The sequence below is a fragment of the Eleutherodactylus coqui genome, chromosome 2 (genome assembly GCF_035609145.1).
Source record: "Eleutherodactylus coqui strain aEleCoq1 chromosome 2, aEleCoq1.hap1, whole genome shotgun sequence".
Classification (NCBI taxonomy): domain Eukaryota; kingdom Metazoa; phylum Chordata; class Amphibia; order Anura; family Eleutherodactylidae; genus Eleutherodactylus; species Eleutherodactylus coqui.
In genome coordinates, this window is record NC_089838.1 from 233,693,568 (window position 1) to 233,713,521 (window position 19,954).

Consider the following 19,954-nt stretch of genomic DNA (forward strand, 5'->3'; position numbering starts at 1 on the left):
AGGGGACGCTACTGCACATATTCTGGGACTGCACGTTGTTGACGAGTTACTGGACAGAGGTGTGGAGAATCACATCCAAATTCACCACATACACCTTAAGCAAAACACCGGCCCTCTTCCTCCTGCACCACTGCGAGGTACCCATTTCTACATACAAGAACTCAATGCTTCGTCACCTGATTAACGCAGCGAGATCCTGTGTCCCCAGAATGTGGAGACAGACAGAACCCCCCACTGTAAGGATGTGGTTAAACGCAGTAAATTGGACGATGGAGATGGAGGACCTTACGGCCACACTGAGAGGTACGCAAAACAAATTTAGGAAGACCTGGTACCATTGGATAGAATTTCAAAACACGACAGAGTTCGCCCAACTTTGAGATTACTTAGAGACGTTTGTGTACCCCACCCGCTTCCCCCGAACCTTTCCGCCCCACCTCCTCCCCCAATAAATGTGAGTTCTCATTAAGGTGTTACCCTTAGTAGTTATACAGCTAAGTTTATTGGAAAACCAAAAGTTCAGACAGACTCGGTCCAGGAAAACAAGACTCAATATCTAACAGAAATACAATTCGGACCAGCTAGAGTAATCACAAGCTGTTACTGTAATACCTGTCAAAGTTACCTAAATATTTTAGTACCCAGATGGAACCATTTAACGGTAAATCGATTGAATGTAAACCATAATGAAAATGTTAAATAAAGAATTTATAAAAAAAAAAAACTCTGACCCCATGTTATTGTACTCTTCTCCTTGGCCTGCGGGCCCTCCAGTAGCAGGGTACATACACTGATAACATACATCCCTCGCAACAAATGCTTTGGTCAAACACACTGAACCTATGAGAATAAAACAAAAGCCATAACTGTGTGGAGAAACTCTAATTTATTGGAGATTTTTCTTTATAATAGCAAAGCAGATTTATTAATCTCCCTCAGAAGACAGTATGTGATTCATAGACGTTCTCACAGAGACAAAATGACTTATTGAGTAGAGACATTTCTACAGATAACACCCTATTTTATTATTTCCAACCTGTAGCAGGACAAATCACCCGTCCGTGTTCACACATAGAATTAAGGCTCCTTGTGTAAGTAAAGCACACCCGTATATTTATACTGTTACATATTTACGTGCCGCCCAACATTCTGGATAAGACTGAAGGCCCTTAAGCCGTTCCTGTACCCAGAACTTTGGCCAAGTAACAAAGTCCCATTCTGCACGCCATGGTTGCCAGAAGAGCTGCTTTCCAGGGACACATACCTGTGTGCATGTCATCCTGATAGTCTGTAACTTGAGGTGGGCCGGTGACACACCACCGTACTTCAGCCACATTTTTGCATCCGTAATAGTTGACGTGTTCTTACCTGACCGTGGATCTTATGACCCAAACTCCAAACATTATGGGAATCTATGATGCTCGGAGTTCGGGTCAGGCTGGCTGAAATGTGGTGGCGTGTCACCGGCCAATGATTTCTGAGGAATCCCGTTGAAGGATTCTTTTTTGGATTTAGCCAGAAGCACTTATGCTGGCCATCCACAGTAATGCATTATGTAAGATATAAAGTATTGCTGAATCTTGCCATGGAGCTGGCTGTATATTTTACGCTTTGCAATGCAAAAGGTGGAATCTGTGCTAAAACCCAGAGATGACAGATTCAGATTTTGCTGCATATTTTTTGTAGCTAGTCCTCAAAAGAAAACTTTCACTGCGTATGATACAATTGTTGGTTGTCATTGGAAGTGAAGGGAGGGCAAATCACAGGTTATCTATGGTAGCAAAGGGGCTAATGGGTACATCTCCAAGTCAAGTACCCGGGGTCCAGTGATTTACTCACTGCCTCCTCTGGCTCCCGCACTGATCCACAACTAGGCAAGCAGGAGGTGAGAGTTCAGGAATCCTGCCATACCGACAGCCAACGACAGATGCGCTGTCACCAACACTAATGTGAACATTTAGGGCTCATGTCCACGGGGAAAAGAAGAATTAAAATCCGCAGCGGATTTTAACTCTTCTCCCGCGCGCGGATCCGCACCCCATAGGGATGCATTGACCACCCGCGGGTAGATAAATACCCGCGGATCGTCAATAAAAGTGGACATGAGCCCTTAGGGTGGGTGTAAGTTAGGGCTCATGCCCACGACCGCGTATTTTTAAAAATAGATCGCAGCATGCTCTATTTCTTTGTGCATCACCCAGCATTAGCCCTATATACTTGTATGGGCTGCATATGAAACGTTGTCCATACACAATACATTGCATATGGACAGCGTTTTCATAAGCATCCTTGCTCTGAAACAGAGCGAGGAATAAGAAGTCACACTGCACAGGCATGTGCTGTGCCATACGCAGTCTCTGCCAGCAGAATGTATGGTTAAAAAATGGGTAAAACGCTGCGGGGAGACCTGCAGCATTTTACACATACACCCGTAGGCATGAGCCCTTACGCCTAAGAGTTTTAGACACAACTTACATTGAACTCCTGTCCATGTGCTGCCCACTGACTGCCCACACATTGACATGCATTTGCATGTCCTAATTCTCATCCATAACATGGACAAGAATAGGACATGCAATTAATTTTTTCACAAAGATCACCATTCCGCGTGAAAAAATGTCAGTGTGCATAGCCCCATCGACTATAATGGGTCCACGTGCTGCCTGTGAAGTAACACAGACAGCATATGGACCCAAATATGCTACTATACCAGATGTATTAGGTACAGGTTTATACTCACAAGCACACTTCTCCAACATCATGCATATGCATCTTATGTCTTACACATGCATCATATAAACAACATGGCTCATATAGACACATACCGCTAACATACATATTTACACAACTGTAATTGGGTGATGATCCACTTTTTCCACTTTTGCAGCCATGTTACCTGGTTTCAGGTCGTTGACCAAACGTATACTAGTCCTTCTATAGTTCCTACACACAACTATAATCCCAAAGAATGCAGCTCTTGTTATATTCACAATAACAGAAATCTCTGAGCAGTGCCAAAGGCATACACCTCTGGTCCTGGGACAAAATGTGGGAAGGGAAATATTACATACTGGTCTCCATTTGTAGCATTCTGCCATGGATCCATTGGTTTCTTTGAAGTTTCAAGATGGCCGACTGCCTAGTACATCAGTGGGCTAAGACCCTACTCACTGCTCTCTGATTCTCCAGCGCTGCTCATGTGAAAGCAACATTGAGTGTCTCAGACCACTGACGTACAGTGTGCATTAGGTAGTAAGAGGTCTAGTGTTGCCATGTTGGAAGACTGAAGAAGGGATGAGGGTGCACATGGATGAGGGTGCTGGTAATGTTACTTCCTCCATCCCCTTCCGGTCCAATGACCAGTTTTGTCCGCAGGACTGGATGGTCACTTTATTTGCAGATATATGTGGTAATCTCACATTACAAACTTGACCAACATCATGCGTATTTATGACATTTCAGGAGATTTTTTTTTACAAACATTTCCTCTTTTCTGCATGACTGTGTGAAGAAAAGCTGGGAATTTTGATCTCTACAATCTAAAAATAGGCTGCAACTCCTATAATTAATAAAATATTATTAATAAGCACAGAATTTATATCTTTGGACTGGAATATATACTGTATGTACACCAAAATAAGGTACTGTATAATGAAAATATAACTCATCCCACAAGACTTCGGCTGTGTGGGCCAAAAATAACATCATAAGCCCAGGAGGGGTAAGGAAGAATAAACTCCATTCAAAGACCACAGCTAGGACAGTTATACATGGATGATACAGGGGGTGGACAAAAAAATGGAAGCCCTGTATGAAATGCATGTCTTAAGTTACACACGATTATAAATTATACTTTAATAAGACATGTAGAGACCGATTTTAAGAGGAGGTAATATGACAAAGATAGATGCTGTTGGGCAGAAGAGAACATCTGCCTGAGCAACAAAGTTCCACTGGTCAGGGGTTTGAGCCACTCAGTATTAGGGTGAAGTCACACGAACGTATATCGGCTCGGTTTTCCCGCCGAGCCGATATACGTTGTCCTCGTGTGCAGGGGGGGGGGGGGGGGGATGGAAGAGCCAAGTGCAAGAACTGAGCTCCCGCCCCCCTCTCTGCCCCTCTGCACTATTTGCAATGGGGAACAGTGGGCCGGGGCTAATTCTCAGAACTTAGCCCCGCCCCTTCCCATTACAAATAGTGCAGAGGGGCGGAGAGGGGGCCGGGAGCTCAGTTCCTGCTCCTGGCTCTTCCATCCTCCCCCCCCCCCCCCCTGCACACGAGGACAACATATATCGACTCGGCGTAAAAACCGATCCGATATACGTTCGTGTGACTTCACCCTTAGGTATAGCAGACATGTCTGCTGCTCTGCCCTGTCTGTTATCTGAGTTTGTGTTTATTTTGCTCCAGCATCTCTGGAGTTAACAGTTCCTGACTCCTGCTATATAGCTCCCTCAGATCTGGCCTCCAGTGCGTCAGAGTCGTTGTTCTCCTATAACGGCTCGTAGCTGCTGCTCCTGCAGTAATCTCTGTGGCAACCGTTCTGCAATCTGCTGTAGCTGTGAGCTACTTGTGCTTCATACAGAGCCTCTGTTATTGACTCACATCCTCGGTTCCTGTTCCTGCTTGACAGTGTTATTCAATGCCCAGATTCCAGCTTGGGCCTGGCTTTGTCAGGGCGATCACTCCTTCCTCTGTTAGCAGGGACTTCCTTATTCCACACCAGTCCAGGGCTAGCTCAGTCCTTGTGTCTGCCTAGTACCAAGCTATGCGCTAAGAAGTGAGCATCTGGTCCATGGGTCAGCTGTCAGTCCTGCCGGGAGAATTTGGCCTGCTTGGAGAAACAACACTTGTTCCACACCCAAATATGTAACACTCAGCTACTGTTACCAGCTGGCTCTTAAAACTACCCAGAGCAGGGCAAAAGGTGAAGTAAACACAAATTTGTCGGGAAAGCTCACAACCAAATTTTGACTACGTACCTTCGTCAGTTTATTAATGCCCATCATGAGATGAAGGCTCAGCCTTTTGCCGCGGGCGGAGTTCTCTTACAACCAGCACGTGAGTGACTCCACCAAAACCTCTCCTTTTTGTATTGTACATGGCCGACAACTCGGGATTCCCTTGCCAATATCCACCACTTCTGAGGTACCTGCAGTAGTTGCTTCTGCAGAGGGTTTCACCAGGATATGGCAGGAGACCAGACAAAGCTTGAAGGTTCAGTAGCTACTATGAAGAAATTTGGTGATCGCAGGCGTAGGGAACCTCCGCGATTTTCACCTGGGGAAAAAGGTTTAGCTGTCCTCCAAAAATATCAGGTGGAGGATACCATCCTTTAAGTTTGCCCCATGGTTTTTGGGCCCTTTTGAAGTTCTACAGAGAATTAATTTGGCGTCTTACAAGCTTAGATTTCCTCCCTCCCTTCGCATTCCCAACTCTTTTCATGTGTCCCTGCTTAAACCTTTAATACTTAGTAGGTTTTTCTGGAAACCCAAATCAGTGTCCACCCAGATTCATTCTGAAGACCCTTTTGCGGTAAAAAATATTCTGGATAGCAAGAGGGTAAGGAATAAAACCTTCTAGTGGATTAGTAGGGTTATGGGCCTGAGGGGAAGTCGTGGGAGCCCTCCAAGAACATCAACCCCCCCCCCCCTGCTCATTTGGAAATTCATGCAGCGAACCGGCAGGGGAGGAAGGGGGGCTTAGGGAGGGGGGTACTGTTAGGTATAGCAGACATGTCTGCTGCTCTGCCCTGTTATCTGCGTTTATTTTGCTCCAGCATCTCTGGAGTTAACAGTTTCTGACTCCTCCACCCAGCTGGAGGCTGTTTGCCAATTACTCCGCTATATAGCTCCTTCAGATCTGGCCTTTAATGCTTCAGAGTTGTTGTTCTCCTATGACAGCTCATAGCTGCTGCTCCTGCAGTAATCTCTCTGGCATCCATTCTCCAGTCTGCTATAGCTGTGATCTACTTGCGTTCATCCAGAGCCTCTGTTACTCACTCACATCCTTGGTTCCTGTTCATGGTTGGTACGACCTGTTCAGGTTGTAGGGTCTAGACAAGGTTATTCAGCGCCTAGGTTCCAGCTAGGGGCCGTCCTTGTCAGGACAATCACTCCTCCCGCTGTTAGGCAGAGACTTCCGTATTCAGCACCAGTCCAGGGCTAGCTCAGTTCTAGTGCCTGCCTCATACCAAGCTACGTGCTAAGAAGTGAGCATCTGGTCCCTGGGTCAGCTGTCAGTCCTGCCGGGTGGATTCTGCCTGCTGAGAGGAACAACACATTGGTTCCACACCCAAATATGTAACACTCAGCTACTGTTACCAGCTGGCTCTTAAAACCACCCAGAGCAGGGCAAGAGGTGAAGTAAACACAAACTTGTCGGGAAAGCTCTCTGCCATGAAGGGGTCAAAAGAGCAGCTCAGTGCTAATGATTAAAATCCCATGCATTTTGTATGGTGTTTCCGTATTTTTGTCCCCCGTCTAGTCATTTATCTAATGTTATGCTGTGGTGTCCAATGTGTAGTCTAATAAAAAAGTTGAGATGTACATTACTAGAGAAATTTTAGAAACGTGTTAGAAAATATATAAATATATTATAGACCTTTTCCATGGAACCTAGGGTGGCTGTCACTTGTCGCAGCATTATGTATGTTTTCATCATGACCGTATCACGGATACTATCAGTGTACCCATGAGATCAGCAGTAGGGACTGGTATGTCCTCATAGGCACCGCTGCTATTTTTCTGCGCAGGCCTAACATACTGGCATGCTGTTTTTCCATATTGATTTTTGTTATTATTACCTTTTTTTTTTTTAAAAGCAAAACCCTTTGTAATTCAGTGTCAGAAAATGTGGCAGAGGATCTTTATAAATATGGTGTTCATGCTGCCCACTGCTTTCATCAGAATCTGCTGTAGTAGCGTCCCTAAGTCTTCCTGCCGCGGTTGTCTCTCCCACCGAGGGCCGCACAGAAAGCCATTGCTGCTGCTGCACCTCCTGTGTGTGTGATGAAGGGTTAAACATTAGGCGTGAATAATGCCATGCTTGTCTGTTTCAGAGAATGAAAGTCTCTGCGTCTTTTCACCATCGTCTGAATTCCCGAAAGGACTGTTCACGGAACAGGAGAGAAAAGATGGAGGAATCGTCATTCATTTCCTGGTCATCGCCTACATGTTTCTAGCCGTGTCCATTGTCTGTGATTGCTACTTCATCCCTTCGCTGGAAGTCATCAGTGAACGTAGGTGCAGAACTTGGTTTCATGACCATTCTGTAATGTCGAGTTCTAGAAAGGCCTGGAAGCGTCCGGTATGACCGCGGCATTTCATTTCTAAAGGGAACTTTGCGTTTGCGTAAATTCGCTTGCTGCAGCGCAGCATATTAGCACGTGAATGAGGTTTGAAGAGGACCATAATCAGCCTTTTACATGTCAGCGTATATTGCTGACATTTTTGCACATGCAAGGCCAGTTCACACGCACGCGTGACGCTCCTTTCCATGGAACCTAATGGCTATTTAAGCCTAATAAGGTCCAGCTGTTTTTTTTTTTTTTGCGTTTCCGCAGTATCACACCCTTTCTCTTGCACATTTTCGCACCTGCCATAGACTTCTATGGCACTTTTGCTGCTGAAAATGCAGGAAAATAGAGTAGGTCCTATTTTTTTTAATGCACGCAGAAGTTATGAGAACAAATCAATTGAAATCAATGGGATCTATTCTCTGTTTTTAGCGCTCGCAGATTTTACGTGCGCCAATACCTGCACAAACACGGTCACGTGACTTAGCCTTTAGGGCGCCCACCCACTGGCGATTTTTTTCCCTGCGAAATTCGCAGCATTTTTTTCTCTGCAGGGGTCTATGGGACTTGTAATGTTAAAATCGCGATTTACCGCGAAATCGCGATTTTGCGCGATCGCGATTTTAACATTACAAGTCCCATAGACCCCTGCAGAGAAAAAAATGCTGCGAATTTCGCAGGGAAAAAAATCGCCAGTGGGTGGGCGCCCTTAGGGCGCTTTTATTATACAAGTGCTAGCAGCTGCCGCTAGCGCTACTATAATAGGGTGTTTTGGACTTCACATGGGATGCACAAAACTCGCACAACTATGAACTCCATTCTTTTGAATGAACCTATTCATATGAGCAATTTTTTTTCTTCCTCACTGCGATACTGCAGGGGGAAAACAAATTGCAGCACGTTCTATCTTTGAACGTTCCCTCAGAACATCTCGTCCATTGTTCTTAAAGGGACAGTAAATGTATTGCATGGCACTCACATCCCGTGCGATGTGCATGTGAGTGTGAAGCAATGTTTCCCATTGAAATCAATGGAAAACACTTGCGATCCTTTGATGCGCCTGAGGATCGCAATTTTACAGAAGTGATGTGAGCCATTTTGAAGGAAAAACTCCTCGGCAAGCGCAATATTGGGCTGAGAATTGCGCACATCCGTGGGAATGTAGCCTTAAGCTGTTTTCACACGAACGAGAACATCGTGTGAGATATGTGCGTTGTGAGACGCACAAATATGGTCGTGCTCTCACATTGCATTGCCCATTGTTCTCAATGGGACCAGCGGCAGCATCACTAGGTGGATGTGGTGTGATGCCAGGTTTCCCCATTGAAAACAATGGAAGAAATTTGGCGATCAGCCATGGCAGAGAATCGCTACTTCCCCAAAGCGATGCCAGGCAGTTTTGTTGCAAAAACACCCCGCGTCCGCGGCAAAATCGCATGTTGGTGAGTGCGATATCGGACTGTGATTCACGGGCCGATATTGCACTCACCCGTGTGAAATTAGCCTTAATGTAAGTTAGCCTGAGAGCAGTTCAGTCCCATTTAAGTGAATGGAATCCAGCTGCTATAGCAGGGACTGGCACTGCAAGATGTACAACACTGTGCTCGGTATGCAGTGAAGAGACCGCAGCGCTCGCCCAAATGTCATAACCTCGTCAAACAGCTGATCTCGAGGGGCCCGGGCTGTGTACCTTCACCAATCATATACTGATCAATATTGGAGTCCCAGAAAATGTGACTGTAACTTCTTTAGGCCGGTCTCAGGCGACCGGATTTGTATTGCGGATTCCGCGATCAGTGTCTGCGTGGACTTTCCAGGGTAAAATGCAGGCATTGAAAGGCTTACATACTCTAATTATCTTCACACTCGCGGAAACAACTGCGGAATCCGCACTCACAGTTGTGAATGGAGGCATCCGACCTGTAGCCCATACACAATTAACACCTACTTGCCGTTCGCAGGGTCACATGTACACACTATAAATTACACCTGTACCTTCCCTACACTGTCATATATTAAAGGAAATCAATGACTGGGTGACTGCGGTCTAAATGGCGGGCAGCATGAACCTGGGACCTAGGATCATTAATTGTATGGGCTAGAAAAGATGGGGCATGTCCTATCTTTCCCGCACTATGTGCGACAAAGATAGAGCAAGGCCTATCGTCCTGCTCTTTTTTTTCAAACTTCTGAGCAATGGTGTCGAGTTTCAACGACCGGCAAGAAAAAAAGAAAAATCTCATTCATGTGCAACTGCCCTCCGTACCGGTGAGCGTAGTTGCACATACAGCCGTCTGCAACCGCTCTAAGGCAACTCTCACACAAGCGTTTGTAAGAACCACTAGTGTGAGTGGTCCCATTGAAATGAATGGAGCCTTAGTGCTCCGTAATACGCGGTAAAAAACCGCTTGTGTGAGAGTGAACTAATGTACAGAAATACAAATAAGACTCCAGTGATGTTGCTGATGATACATTTGTCCTACTATTTGTGAACTGAATGACATTGTTCTCTGTCCTGTCTGTGTGGCATTTCCAGGTCTTGGCCTCTCGCAGGATGTTGCAGGAGCTACCTTCATGGCAATAGGGAGTTCAGCACCAGAATTTGTCACAGCATTTCTAGGTACGTGGTATAAAAAGGGAGAAGGGAAAGGTTCCCAAAATGTTACTTTAAAGGTGCTCTCTACTTTGGCAAATGTGTACTAGTTAGAATGGTCTGTTGACAGTAAGCTGATCATAAAAAGTCCCAGTGCTGAGACCCCCAACAATCAATTGTGATCTGCAGCAAAACCTGGCAGTAAGTGCCACCGCATGAGAAACTAGGCATTACATAGCGCATAGTCAGAACAAAGAGTTGTCTGTATAATCCAGGACAGGGCAAGACCTACAGAGAGAAATACTGTCTCACATGGGACCACTCTTTACTATAGCTGAGAGACGAAGATCTTAAACCGAGGACTCCCTCTATTACCTCCAAATTCCCCAATAGGGTGTAGGAAAATAGGTTTGGATGGCACCTGAGACATTTGAATTTTGCCTTTCAAAAAGAGGGTGTGGTGGGGGAATCACTTAAAGGGGTTGTCCCGCGAAAGCAAGTGGGGTTATACACTTCTGTATGGCCATATTAATGCACTTTGTAATATACATCGTGCATTAATTATGAGCCATACAGAAGTTATTCACTTACCTGTTCCGTTGCTAGCGTCCCCGTCTCCATGGTGCCGTCTAATTTCAGCGTCTAATCGCCCAATTAGACGCGCTTGCGCAGTCCGGTCTTCTCCCTGGTGAATGGGGCCGCTCGTGCCGGAGAGCTGGTCCTCGTAGCTCCGCCCCGTCACGTGTGCCGATTCCAGCCAATCAGGAGGCTGGAATCGGCAATGGACCGCACAGAGCCCACGGTGCACCATGGGAGAAGACCCGCGGTGCATCGTGGGTGAAGATCCCGGCGGCCATCTTGGTAAGGTAAGTAAGAAGTCGCCGCAGCGCGGGGATTCGGGTAAGTTCTAAACGTTTTTATTTTTAACCCATGCATTGGGTTTGTCTCGCGCCGAACGGGGGGCCTATTGAATAAAAAAAAAAACGTTTCGGCGCGGGACAACCCCTTTAAGGCCCATTTACAGGTAATGATTATCACTCAAAATTTGTTTAAATGACATGGGGGCTGGAACAGAGGCCTGCAGGGGTGTGAGTGGAGGCCCACATGACAGCCAAGTGGGAAGGAAAGGGTTAACGGTAAACAAGAGAGGAGTAGCAGAGGGATGGGAGGAGTTACAAAAGTTTTTTTTTTCTTTAGTTTTTTTTTTTGGTGGGGAGACCATTGCAGAAAACAGAGAAGCAGCATAAGCAGGAGAACAAGGGAGTCCCACCCTATGAATGTTTTGTTACAAGGGAGTAAAATGGTCAATGTAATATGTGGGTTGGGTTGTTGAAAAGTTATTAACATTGTCGTGGCAGCGATTGGCGGGTCCTTGGAGTCGGTTATAAAATTGGTCTGAGCAAGGGGAAGCAGGGTGTGGATAGCCACCTTCTCCTCCTCTCGTTGGATGGTGCGTGTTGGTGTATGTCAACTCTTGGCTGTGACAGGGTGGAGTCCTTGCAGAGATGGCGGAGTGTCTAGTCCTGTAAAGGCTACTGGTGTCTCCGAGTCAGTTGGAGTGCGGTTGGGGGCAATTGGGATATTTCTTTTTTAAATGGTGAGGTGACAGATTTTGAGTCTCCAAGGACTTCCCCTCTTTTGGCAGATGGTGAATACTTAATCAATAAAAATCAATATAAGAACAGCGCTTGGATAGACCAAAAAATAATGAAAGTGCAAAAAACAGATAGAGGGAACTCACCCGGTGTGTGTGGTTGGACCAGATAACCAAAACGACTGCTACACCCAGAAGACGCCCCTAGACTTCGTTGGAAGAACCTTTAGAACGGTCAAATCTCCATGTGAGAAGAGCTGCAGGATGGGACACCAGATACCTTAAAGGCTCAAGATATGAACAGAAAATCAATAATAAAAACAAAATCTTGCGCTCCTTAATGGGGGTGAAACAAATGTTCACATACTTCTTGGGGGGGGGGGGGGGGGGGGCTCTCCATGGAGACCCCCCTGAATGAAGAATTAGTGTTTTATGCCAAAAAGTCCATTGGTAAAACTCCAGACTCTTCCAAAGGAGATGTGCAGACCAGAGCGGTAATTAACAGGAAGACTATTTATTTATTGAACTATTATTTTATAAACCTCTTTGGCTCGCTGGCTATTCATCCTGTGTAAATGCTCCCTGCTTAGCGCTTCCCATAGGAGGCGAAGCGAGAAGCTGAAGAGAAGCCCACGATCCAGCGGCAAGTTTTTCTGTTTAAGGCCTCATGTCCACGGGGAAAATCAGGCCCGCCGCGGATTCTTCATGTAGAATCCGTAAGGAAGGAAGATCTGCATCATCCGGAGCAGGTGAGTTTAATTCTGGTACGGGTCTCCGGCGGATCCGGACGGCTTCCATAGGCTTCAATAGAAGCCTGCAGGAGCCGTCCCCACGGGAGACCCGCACGAAAATGGAGCATGTCCATTTTTTTTTCCCGCACGCGCATCCGCGCCTGACGGGAAAAATGACATCCACAGGTATTTAACTACCTGCGGGTGTCTAATGCATCCCTATGGGGCGCGGATCATGCTGCACGAAAAACGCTGCGGATTTAAAATAAAAATTATCCCGTGGACATGAGGCTAAAATGTTCTGCACGAGGGCTGACGACCTTAGCGGTGACGTCGGCACTTGTGCAGTAGTTTAAAAGATTGTCAACGCGTGTAAAAGGGGCTGAAAGAACCTTTCACATAGGATGGAATAGGCCGCATGACGCACCGCTAACCACAGTAAATTCTGCACCAAAATCCACAGGCTACTTGCAGATTCTGAAGCAGAATTGAAAATGGCCTAAACCTGCCTGCAATTCTACATCACAGTCTGCAGTTAGACCTATGGACTTGGGTGTGGAATTCTGCAGCTGCGGATTTGGCTGCGTCCTGCGTCAGGGAGCCTTCACACTTGCGATCGCTGCGTTTTCTTAACGCAAATATCAATGGGGCTTTCTAGTGTTAAAAACGCATCAAACAAAAATTGCAAGTTTGTTTGAAAAAACGCAGCGATATCGCAATTGCAAGTGTGAAGGCACCCTTATAATTTCATCCCGTGTGAAAGATCCCCAAGGCTGTTCCCACATGATGTTGGAATTGAGTGGATTTACTGTGTTTTCAGGACATTCCTACTGCGTTTTTGATGTGCAATTAATTTCTTACGTGTTTGCCGTTTTCTGTATAAGGTACAGTATTTAGGTGCCTTCTTCAGATACCTTGTTATAGCATGCCTGATGAAGAGACCTAAGTAATTTAAATAAACTACCTGTTACTAGCTATTTTGTTTCTCTTACTGACCGCAATAACATCATGCATATTATAAATGTCGTAGAAATTCCCTGGATACGTGGTAAAACCCTGATTCCAACCCCACGCAAGACAACAGCCTTGTTGTGATCACTTTTCACAAAAAAAAAAATTGATGTTCAATCTAATTTTGTTGTGTGGAGGTGTCCCTTGAAAATAAATTGCTTGCATAATACAGGATGATTCATAAGTCTACATACATAGGGGATAGTCTGACATATCAGATCTAAAACCAACAGAATTTAGAAGTGTGTATGTATGTGCATGCATATATGCTTAATGTCGTAATTATCAGGCCCCCAGAAGGAGTTGTCGGGATCGAATGAAACTTTCTATATGTGATTGTAACGTTGATATAAGTGAGTGATTACAATGTCAGAGCAAAAGGATAATTTATTGCAGAACACTGAACACTTGAAGGGAGGCTCGAAAACCTTGTTGTACCACCTCCAACTTGGATGCAAGATATGATATGGGCGGGCATAGAGGCTCTAGTACCCTGTTGTACCACCTCTAGACTTGTATACAAGATGTGATACGGGTGGACATGGAGGCATACAGGTTCCATAGGGTATCCTGCAGCATATCAGCCCACATTTGCTGTAACTGAGCCTCTAGATTATGCAAACTCGTAGGCTGTTGAAGTTGTTATCCCAGATGGTCCTATACATGTTCTATTGGTAATAATTATGCTGACCGGGCAGGCCACGGAAGTGTGGCAATTTTAGGGAGGCTTCCTGTGACACCCTTGATGAGTATTATCCTACTGGAAAATGCCCCTGCATGAGAGGCAAGACGTGGCTAAGTTGTCATTGTCCCTCGTACCACAGTATGGGTCATCGAGTGTCGTATGTGATGCCCCCAAGACCATCACACCAGCAGTGGGGGCAGTGTGCTGCTCCACAGAAAAGACAGGATTGAGGCTCTCACCCCTAGGTCTCCAGACATGAACACAGCCATTGTCAGTGCCCAATATATACATGGATTTGTCGCTGAAGACAACCTGGTTCTACTCCATAGCAGTCTAGTTTCATCGTTGACGACCCCACTGCCAACTGAGGTGACAGTGGGTGGATGTTAAAGGTAGTACACCTAATGGGTGCCATGAGGCCAAATATCCTTTAGCCAAACCCCTTGAAATGGTTCCAACAGGCACATGGGCTTGCAATGATGGTGCTACCTGTCTCTGGATGGCGGACAACAAAACAGTTAATGCTGCTTATCAGACGATCCTCTCTACTGGTGGTCTGTTGAGGGTGTCCTGAGCCAAGTCGCCTTGTGTGCGTGCCCTCATGCATCCACTGGTCCCAACATCTCCAAACGATGTGGTCAAAACTGCCCAGGTATCGGGCAATTTGTTGATCTGACTATCCAGATTTTCACATTCCAATAATGCACCACCTCTCAGACTGGGCAAAATCTCTTGGATTGCATCGTGGAGGTATACCTAGTGGTCAACAAGTTCTATACACTCGAAAAAAGAGATCCACTACACAAAAGTAGCCTCTGAGAGCCTTTTATAGGCCAAGGATGGAATCACTTTTAGGGCCTCAGGTGGCAAAACCGGTCATCTAATCACATCACAACTCTAATCATTTGTATATCTGCCTGATCTGTAACTGCATGACGAGTTTTGCAGCAAAACGACAACTCCTTCTAGGTGCTTGTTTTTTTTTCTTTTTACAAAGAGTGCCTATTAGAGATGAGCGAACGTACTCGGTAAGGGCGATTTCGCAATCGAGCACCGCGATTTTCGAGTACTTCACTACTCGGGTGAAAAGTACTCGGGTGCGCTGTGGGTGAGCGGGGGGTTGCAGCGGGGAGTGGGGGGGAGAGGGAGAGAGAGAGGGCTCCCCGCTGCTACCCCCCACTCCCCTCTGCAACCCCCCGCCCCACAGCGCACCCGAGTAGTGAAGTACTCGAAAATCGCGGTGCTCGATTGCGAAATCGCCCTTACCGAGTACGTTCGCTCATCTCTAGTGCCTATGTATGTACCGTGTTTCCCTAATAATAAGCCCTAGCTAGACTACATGTAAAAAAAAAAAGAAGAAAAAAAAACAATACTCACCTATCAGCCGGCGTTCGGGTCCCCCGCGCTGGCCTGTGGCGCTGCTGCACACTTCCGTTTCCTCTGGCAGCCCGACAGAGCAGTTCTTCCTGGTAGCGGGGCTTGAATACACCACCTCCAGCAAGCTAATACTATAATTGGTTAATCGAGCGCCGTGTCAGCCAATGAAAGCAGGTGCACGATTAACCAATCACAGCCATTTAATGATGTCATTCAATGAATGGCTGTAATTGGTTAATGAAGCGCCAGCTCTCATTGGCTGACACGGCGCTCGATTAACCAATCTGAACATTAGCTTGCTCTATCGGCGTGCAGGAGGACACGGGAGCCTGCAGCAGCAACAGAGACCAACGCGAGGGACCTGAAGGCTGCTAGGTAGGTATTATAAGACACTGTGCCTCTTTTGAGGCAAAAATTAATATACGACAGTGTTTTATTTTCAGGGAAACACTGTGTGTGTATGTATGTATAAATATATGCTATATTTAGTCTGCTTTAAATATATATTTCCTTTTGTTTTGCAGGTGTGTTTGTCACTAAGGGGGATATTGGAGTAAGCACTATTGTTGGCTCAGCTGTATATAATCTCCTTGGGATAAGTGCTGCTTGTTGCCTACTATCATCTGCGGTATGGTACTCAGTACAGCTTTTTCTCTTCAGCTTGTTCACATTTTTTTACAATATTTTATGCATGCAAAAATATCATATTATGTAGAAATTGTCAGGACAAATATAAACGTCATCAATTCCATTACTTAGTGATAACACAATTGCTCTAGGTTATTGAAATGTGTGAGTAAGCAAAGTCAGATTTTATCATCTATTTGCTATGCACAATAAATTGCTGCAGTTGCTGAAGTGAAGCCCTTATATTTTGTTAGCGAGCAGATGTTTGGAATGCTTCCGATAGGAATATATGAAGCTCCTATTCACACATTCCATTCTTCTACCCTGCGGTTATAATGAAGCTGAAGGGCTCCTTCAGACAGGTGTAAGCACAAATATGTTGCACTGAGGTGTGCGCAATTGTGCAAAGAATGAGGTAGATTTGCATGCATATTGACGCATTTTAATGTACTTTTTACGCCCAGCTTAAAAGGCTATATAGCCTAATGAGGTCCGTTTGCGTGCCCATTGAATGCCCATTTTTGTACCCCCCATAGACTTCTATGGCGATCTTTGATGTACAAATGCGCAGAAAGATGGAGCATGTTCTAATTTTTTGTGCACACGAGAAATGCGTGTACAAAAAAAGAAGGAAATGTGCATGAACCCATGGAATTCAATGGGTTCTATTCTCTGCGTATTAAGCATGCAATTTTGGCGTGCGCAAATACGGTTGTGTGAAGAAGCCCTTAGAGAGGGCTGCATTTAATAAATATAGAAATATCCATATATATATAGCATGGGTAAGTTTTAGAGCCCTACAGATGCAGGGATGGACAAAAGTCAATATAATTCTTACAGGCCTTAATTAGTTCAATATGTGCTATTTTCGTGCGCAATAGTGTGGGAAAATAGAACATACTGCTTATTTTTTTGCGTGCAAGCAATATAGCTTATGTGAATGAGCCCATTGAAATCAATGATTTCTATTCTCTATGTTTTGAGCATGAAAAATTTGCACACGCTAAACACTGCGAAAATAGGTGTTACAAAGGTCCTAATGTGTAAAGTAGAGACCACTTTAGGAGGCTAGAAAAGTGCGGTCCAGTGGGCTTTTTTATTCTCCTAAAATACTAGAAACCTTGCAAAACAGAAACTGCGTTAGTCTACGTTTTATGCATTTAAACCCTGTGGTTCCATTTCAGGGTTCTGTCTCAATGCGATTTTTGTGTGTAGAAACATGGTGTGAACGCTCCACAAGTCATGTTGCAACCCACTCTATGATGTTTATGAAGACGACAATTCAGTGTGATGATGTATGAATGATGGCCAACTAGTCACAACGCACCCATCACCCTGTATAAGAACTCATTGGGGCTTATTTACTAATGCTGTCTAAAACTACACAGCGCAAACTTACTTGACAGTCTTAAAATGCGCCACATTTATCATTCAATGGTAAATCTGTTGAATTTTAAGACTGTCTAGTCTAAGTTTAGTCCACCTACTACCCAGCTTAGTTTACACCAGAAATTGCACCAAAATATTGTTGCAATTTGGCACAATGTGTGGTGTTATTTAGGCCATGTCCCTTTTGGACAATACGGAAAATCTGTCCAAAAGACATGATAAATGTAGTGCTAGCATGTAAGACAGTATTCTGGTGTAATTGGCTAGAAAATTAGAAGTAGCAACAAGGGGGCTATTCAGTTTAGTTGGTCTAGTGCTCACTACCAGGCCCCAAAATCTAGTGCTGTCAGCACATATCCTTTTTTCCTACTTTGGCATATGAAGTTGAACTTTGTATTTAGTTCTCCATTTCTTAGTTCTTTCATTTTTTTTCTTGCACAGATATGCAGGTTGACTTGTTGGCCCTTATTCCGTGATTGTGTTGCGTATGCTGTCAGTGTAGGAACAGTAATTGCCATAACATTTGACAATAAGATTTACTGGTGAGTAACATTTTGTTCCATGCATTACGTCTTTTACAGTAATAGATCTTTTTCTTGCAATTAATATCAGAATAGTATTAATAATGTAACGATCAATGTGCAACTCCAATAAATGTCATATGAGACTCTCACCTTGTGGCGTTGAGTAAGACTGGGCACAACTCCAGTGAGCGCAAGATCATAGGACACACAATCCGTGAAGGTGGCAAGCTTTTAGCTGTAATGCAAGCCAGGTCATCTTTCATGGGAGCCTCAAAGTGGCTGAATGAATGGTGAGAAGTACGAAGAAGAAAACATCACTTTTAAAGGGGGTTTCAAGGCACAAATACCAGTGATGATGTATCCTCAGGGTAGGTCATCAATAGTTGATTGTTTGGGGTCCACCATTCATTACCTGACTGATCAGCTGAGTGGGTACATATTGTCAGCACTGCTTTGCCCAGGGGTCAGAACGAAAGCTGCTGCTGAGACCTCTGCATAGTGGCCAGCGCTTGAAATTGTCGCCTGGGGTCTTATTGAAATCCAGAGGAGCTGCACCGGCAATTCCAAGCACTGGCCACTACACAGGGGTTGAAGCAGTGACTTCCACTCCGACCCCTGTGTATAGCGGCACTAACAGCAAGTGCCCACTCAACTGAGTTCTCGAGCGATGGACCCTGCCCAATCAGTTCTTTATGACCTATTCTGAGGACAGATCATCTATATAGTTTTTGTGATCAGAAAACCCCTTTATGGCACTGCTTGCTAGTGGAACGCAAAAAGCCATGATGGGGCCATTGGATAAAATAAACACGTTTCTATCCTGTCGCTCAAGACCCCTCTCTATGAGCTAGCTTGCAGACCCTGCCTGTCCATGTATTACATAGCCATTAACTTAAGTGGCCGGCATGTAACGCTAAATATCCTTTGCAGAGGTCGATGCAGGAGAAATGTTTATCTAGATGCGGATTCTGCTGGCAATAACAGCTAATCGCAGGTGATAAGTCGGCTTCTTTTTAAAAAAGGATTAACGTGTTGTTAGCATTCCCGAACTCAACTTTAGGGCGCATTCAGACGACCATATATCGGCCGGGTATTTACGCCGGCCGATATACGGCGTCTCTCTCTGCAGGGGGAGGAGGCTGGAAGAGCCGGGAGCAGTGCACTGAGCTCCCGCCCCCTCTCCACCCCCATGCACTATTTTCTATGAGGAGAGGCCGGATGGGGGCGGAGCTAATTCCTAGAACTTAGCCCCGCCTCCTCTCAATGCAAATAGTGCAGGGGGGTAGAGAGGAGGCAGAGAGGGGACAGAACACTGCTCCCGGCTCTTCCAGCCTCCTGCAGAGAGAGACGCCGTATATCGGCCGGCGTGAATACCCGGCCGATATACGGTCGTCTGAATGCAGCCTTAGGGCCATTTATTCATACTCCTCCAGCAATTTGTAGCCATGGACAATATTGTACAATATTATACAATGGGCAGCTGTGAAAACCCAACATGCTTAATACCATTTGTGCCAGACGTAAGTTGGCTGTTGGCTTTGGCAATGACTGTGTGTGTGTCAAAATGTAAACTGATGCTTAATAAATCATTTCAAGCAACTCCCAAATGCCTTCAGCCAACTCAACAAGGTAGATATTTTTCAGGTGGTACGGGTGCGGTTCTTTCCAACATTCTGCCTTTTTTCACTTCTTCAGGTATGAATCTGCATGGCTGCTCTTGATATATGGACTCTACATTGTAATGTTGTGCTTTGACATTAGAATTAATCAGTATATGTTTAAGAAGTTTAGTCCTTGCTGTACATGTTTTGCTGAAGCTCTGGAGGAAAACAATGAACAGCAGCAGCCCTTGATAGGATGGAAAGAAGAGAGCGTACGAGTTGTTCGCCAGCACTCCCGATCGGATAGCGGCATCTTTCAGGAAGATTTGGAATATTCTCATCTATCAATAAGCTTGCATGGGCTTAATGAAATTTCAGCTGGTCAGTAATGGTTTTAATTTATTGATCATCTTATTTTTTTCCCCATAAGACACAGCGGGACACATTTGTAGGGGAAATTTATAACAAAAATGGTCAGATCAAGTCGGTGAGCCGGACAACTACTGATCTGCAGCTGTAGTAGTC

At 45.2% G+C, this 19,954-nt stretch overlaps 1 protein-coding gene across 1 annotated transcript in view; it reads left to right on the plus strand.

Moving 5' to 3' along the window:
* SLC24A5 (solute carrier family 24 member 5) overlaps positions 1-19,954 on the plus strand; it is a 50,351-nt gene that overhangs the window by 14,678 nt on the left and 15,719 nt on the right. The window contains exons 2-6 of the mRNA XM_066589971.1: positions 7,061-7,240; positions 9,834-9,917; positions 15,813-15,916; positions 17,746-17,846; positions 19,524-19,810. Coding sequence (XP_066446068.1) covers positions 7,061-7,240; positions 9,834-9,917; positions 15,813-15,916; positions 17,746-17,846; positions 19,524-19,810 — 756 coding nt within the window. The remainder of the gene's footprint in view (positions 1-7,060; positions 7,241-9,833; positions 9,918-15,812; positions 15,917-17,745; positions 17,847-19,523; positions 19,811-19,954) is intronic.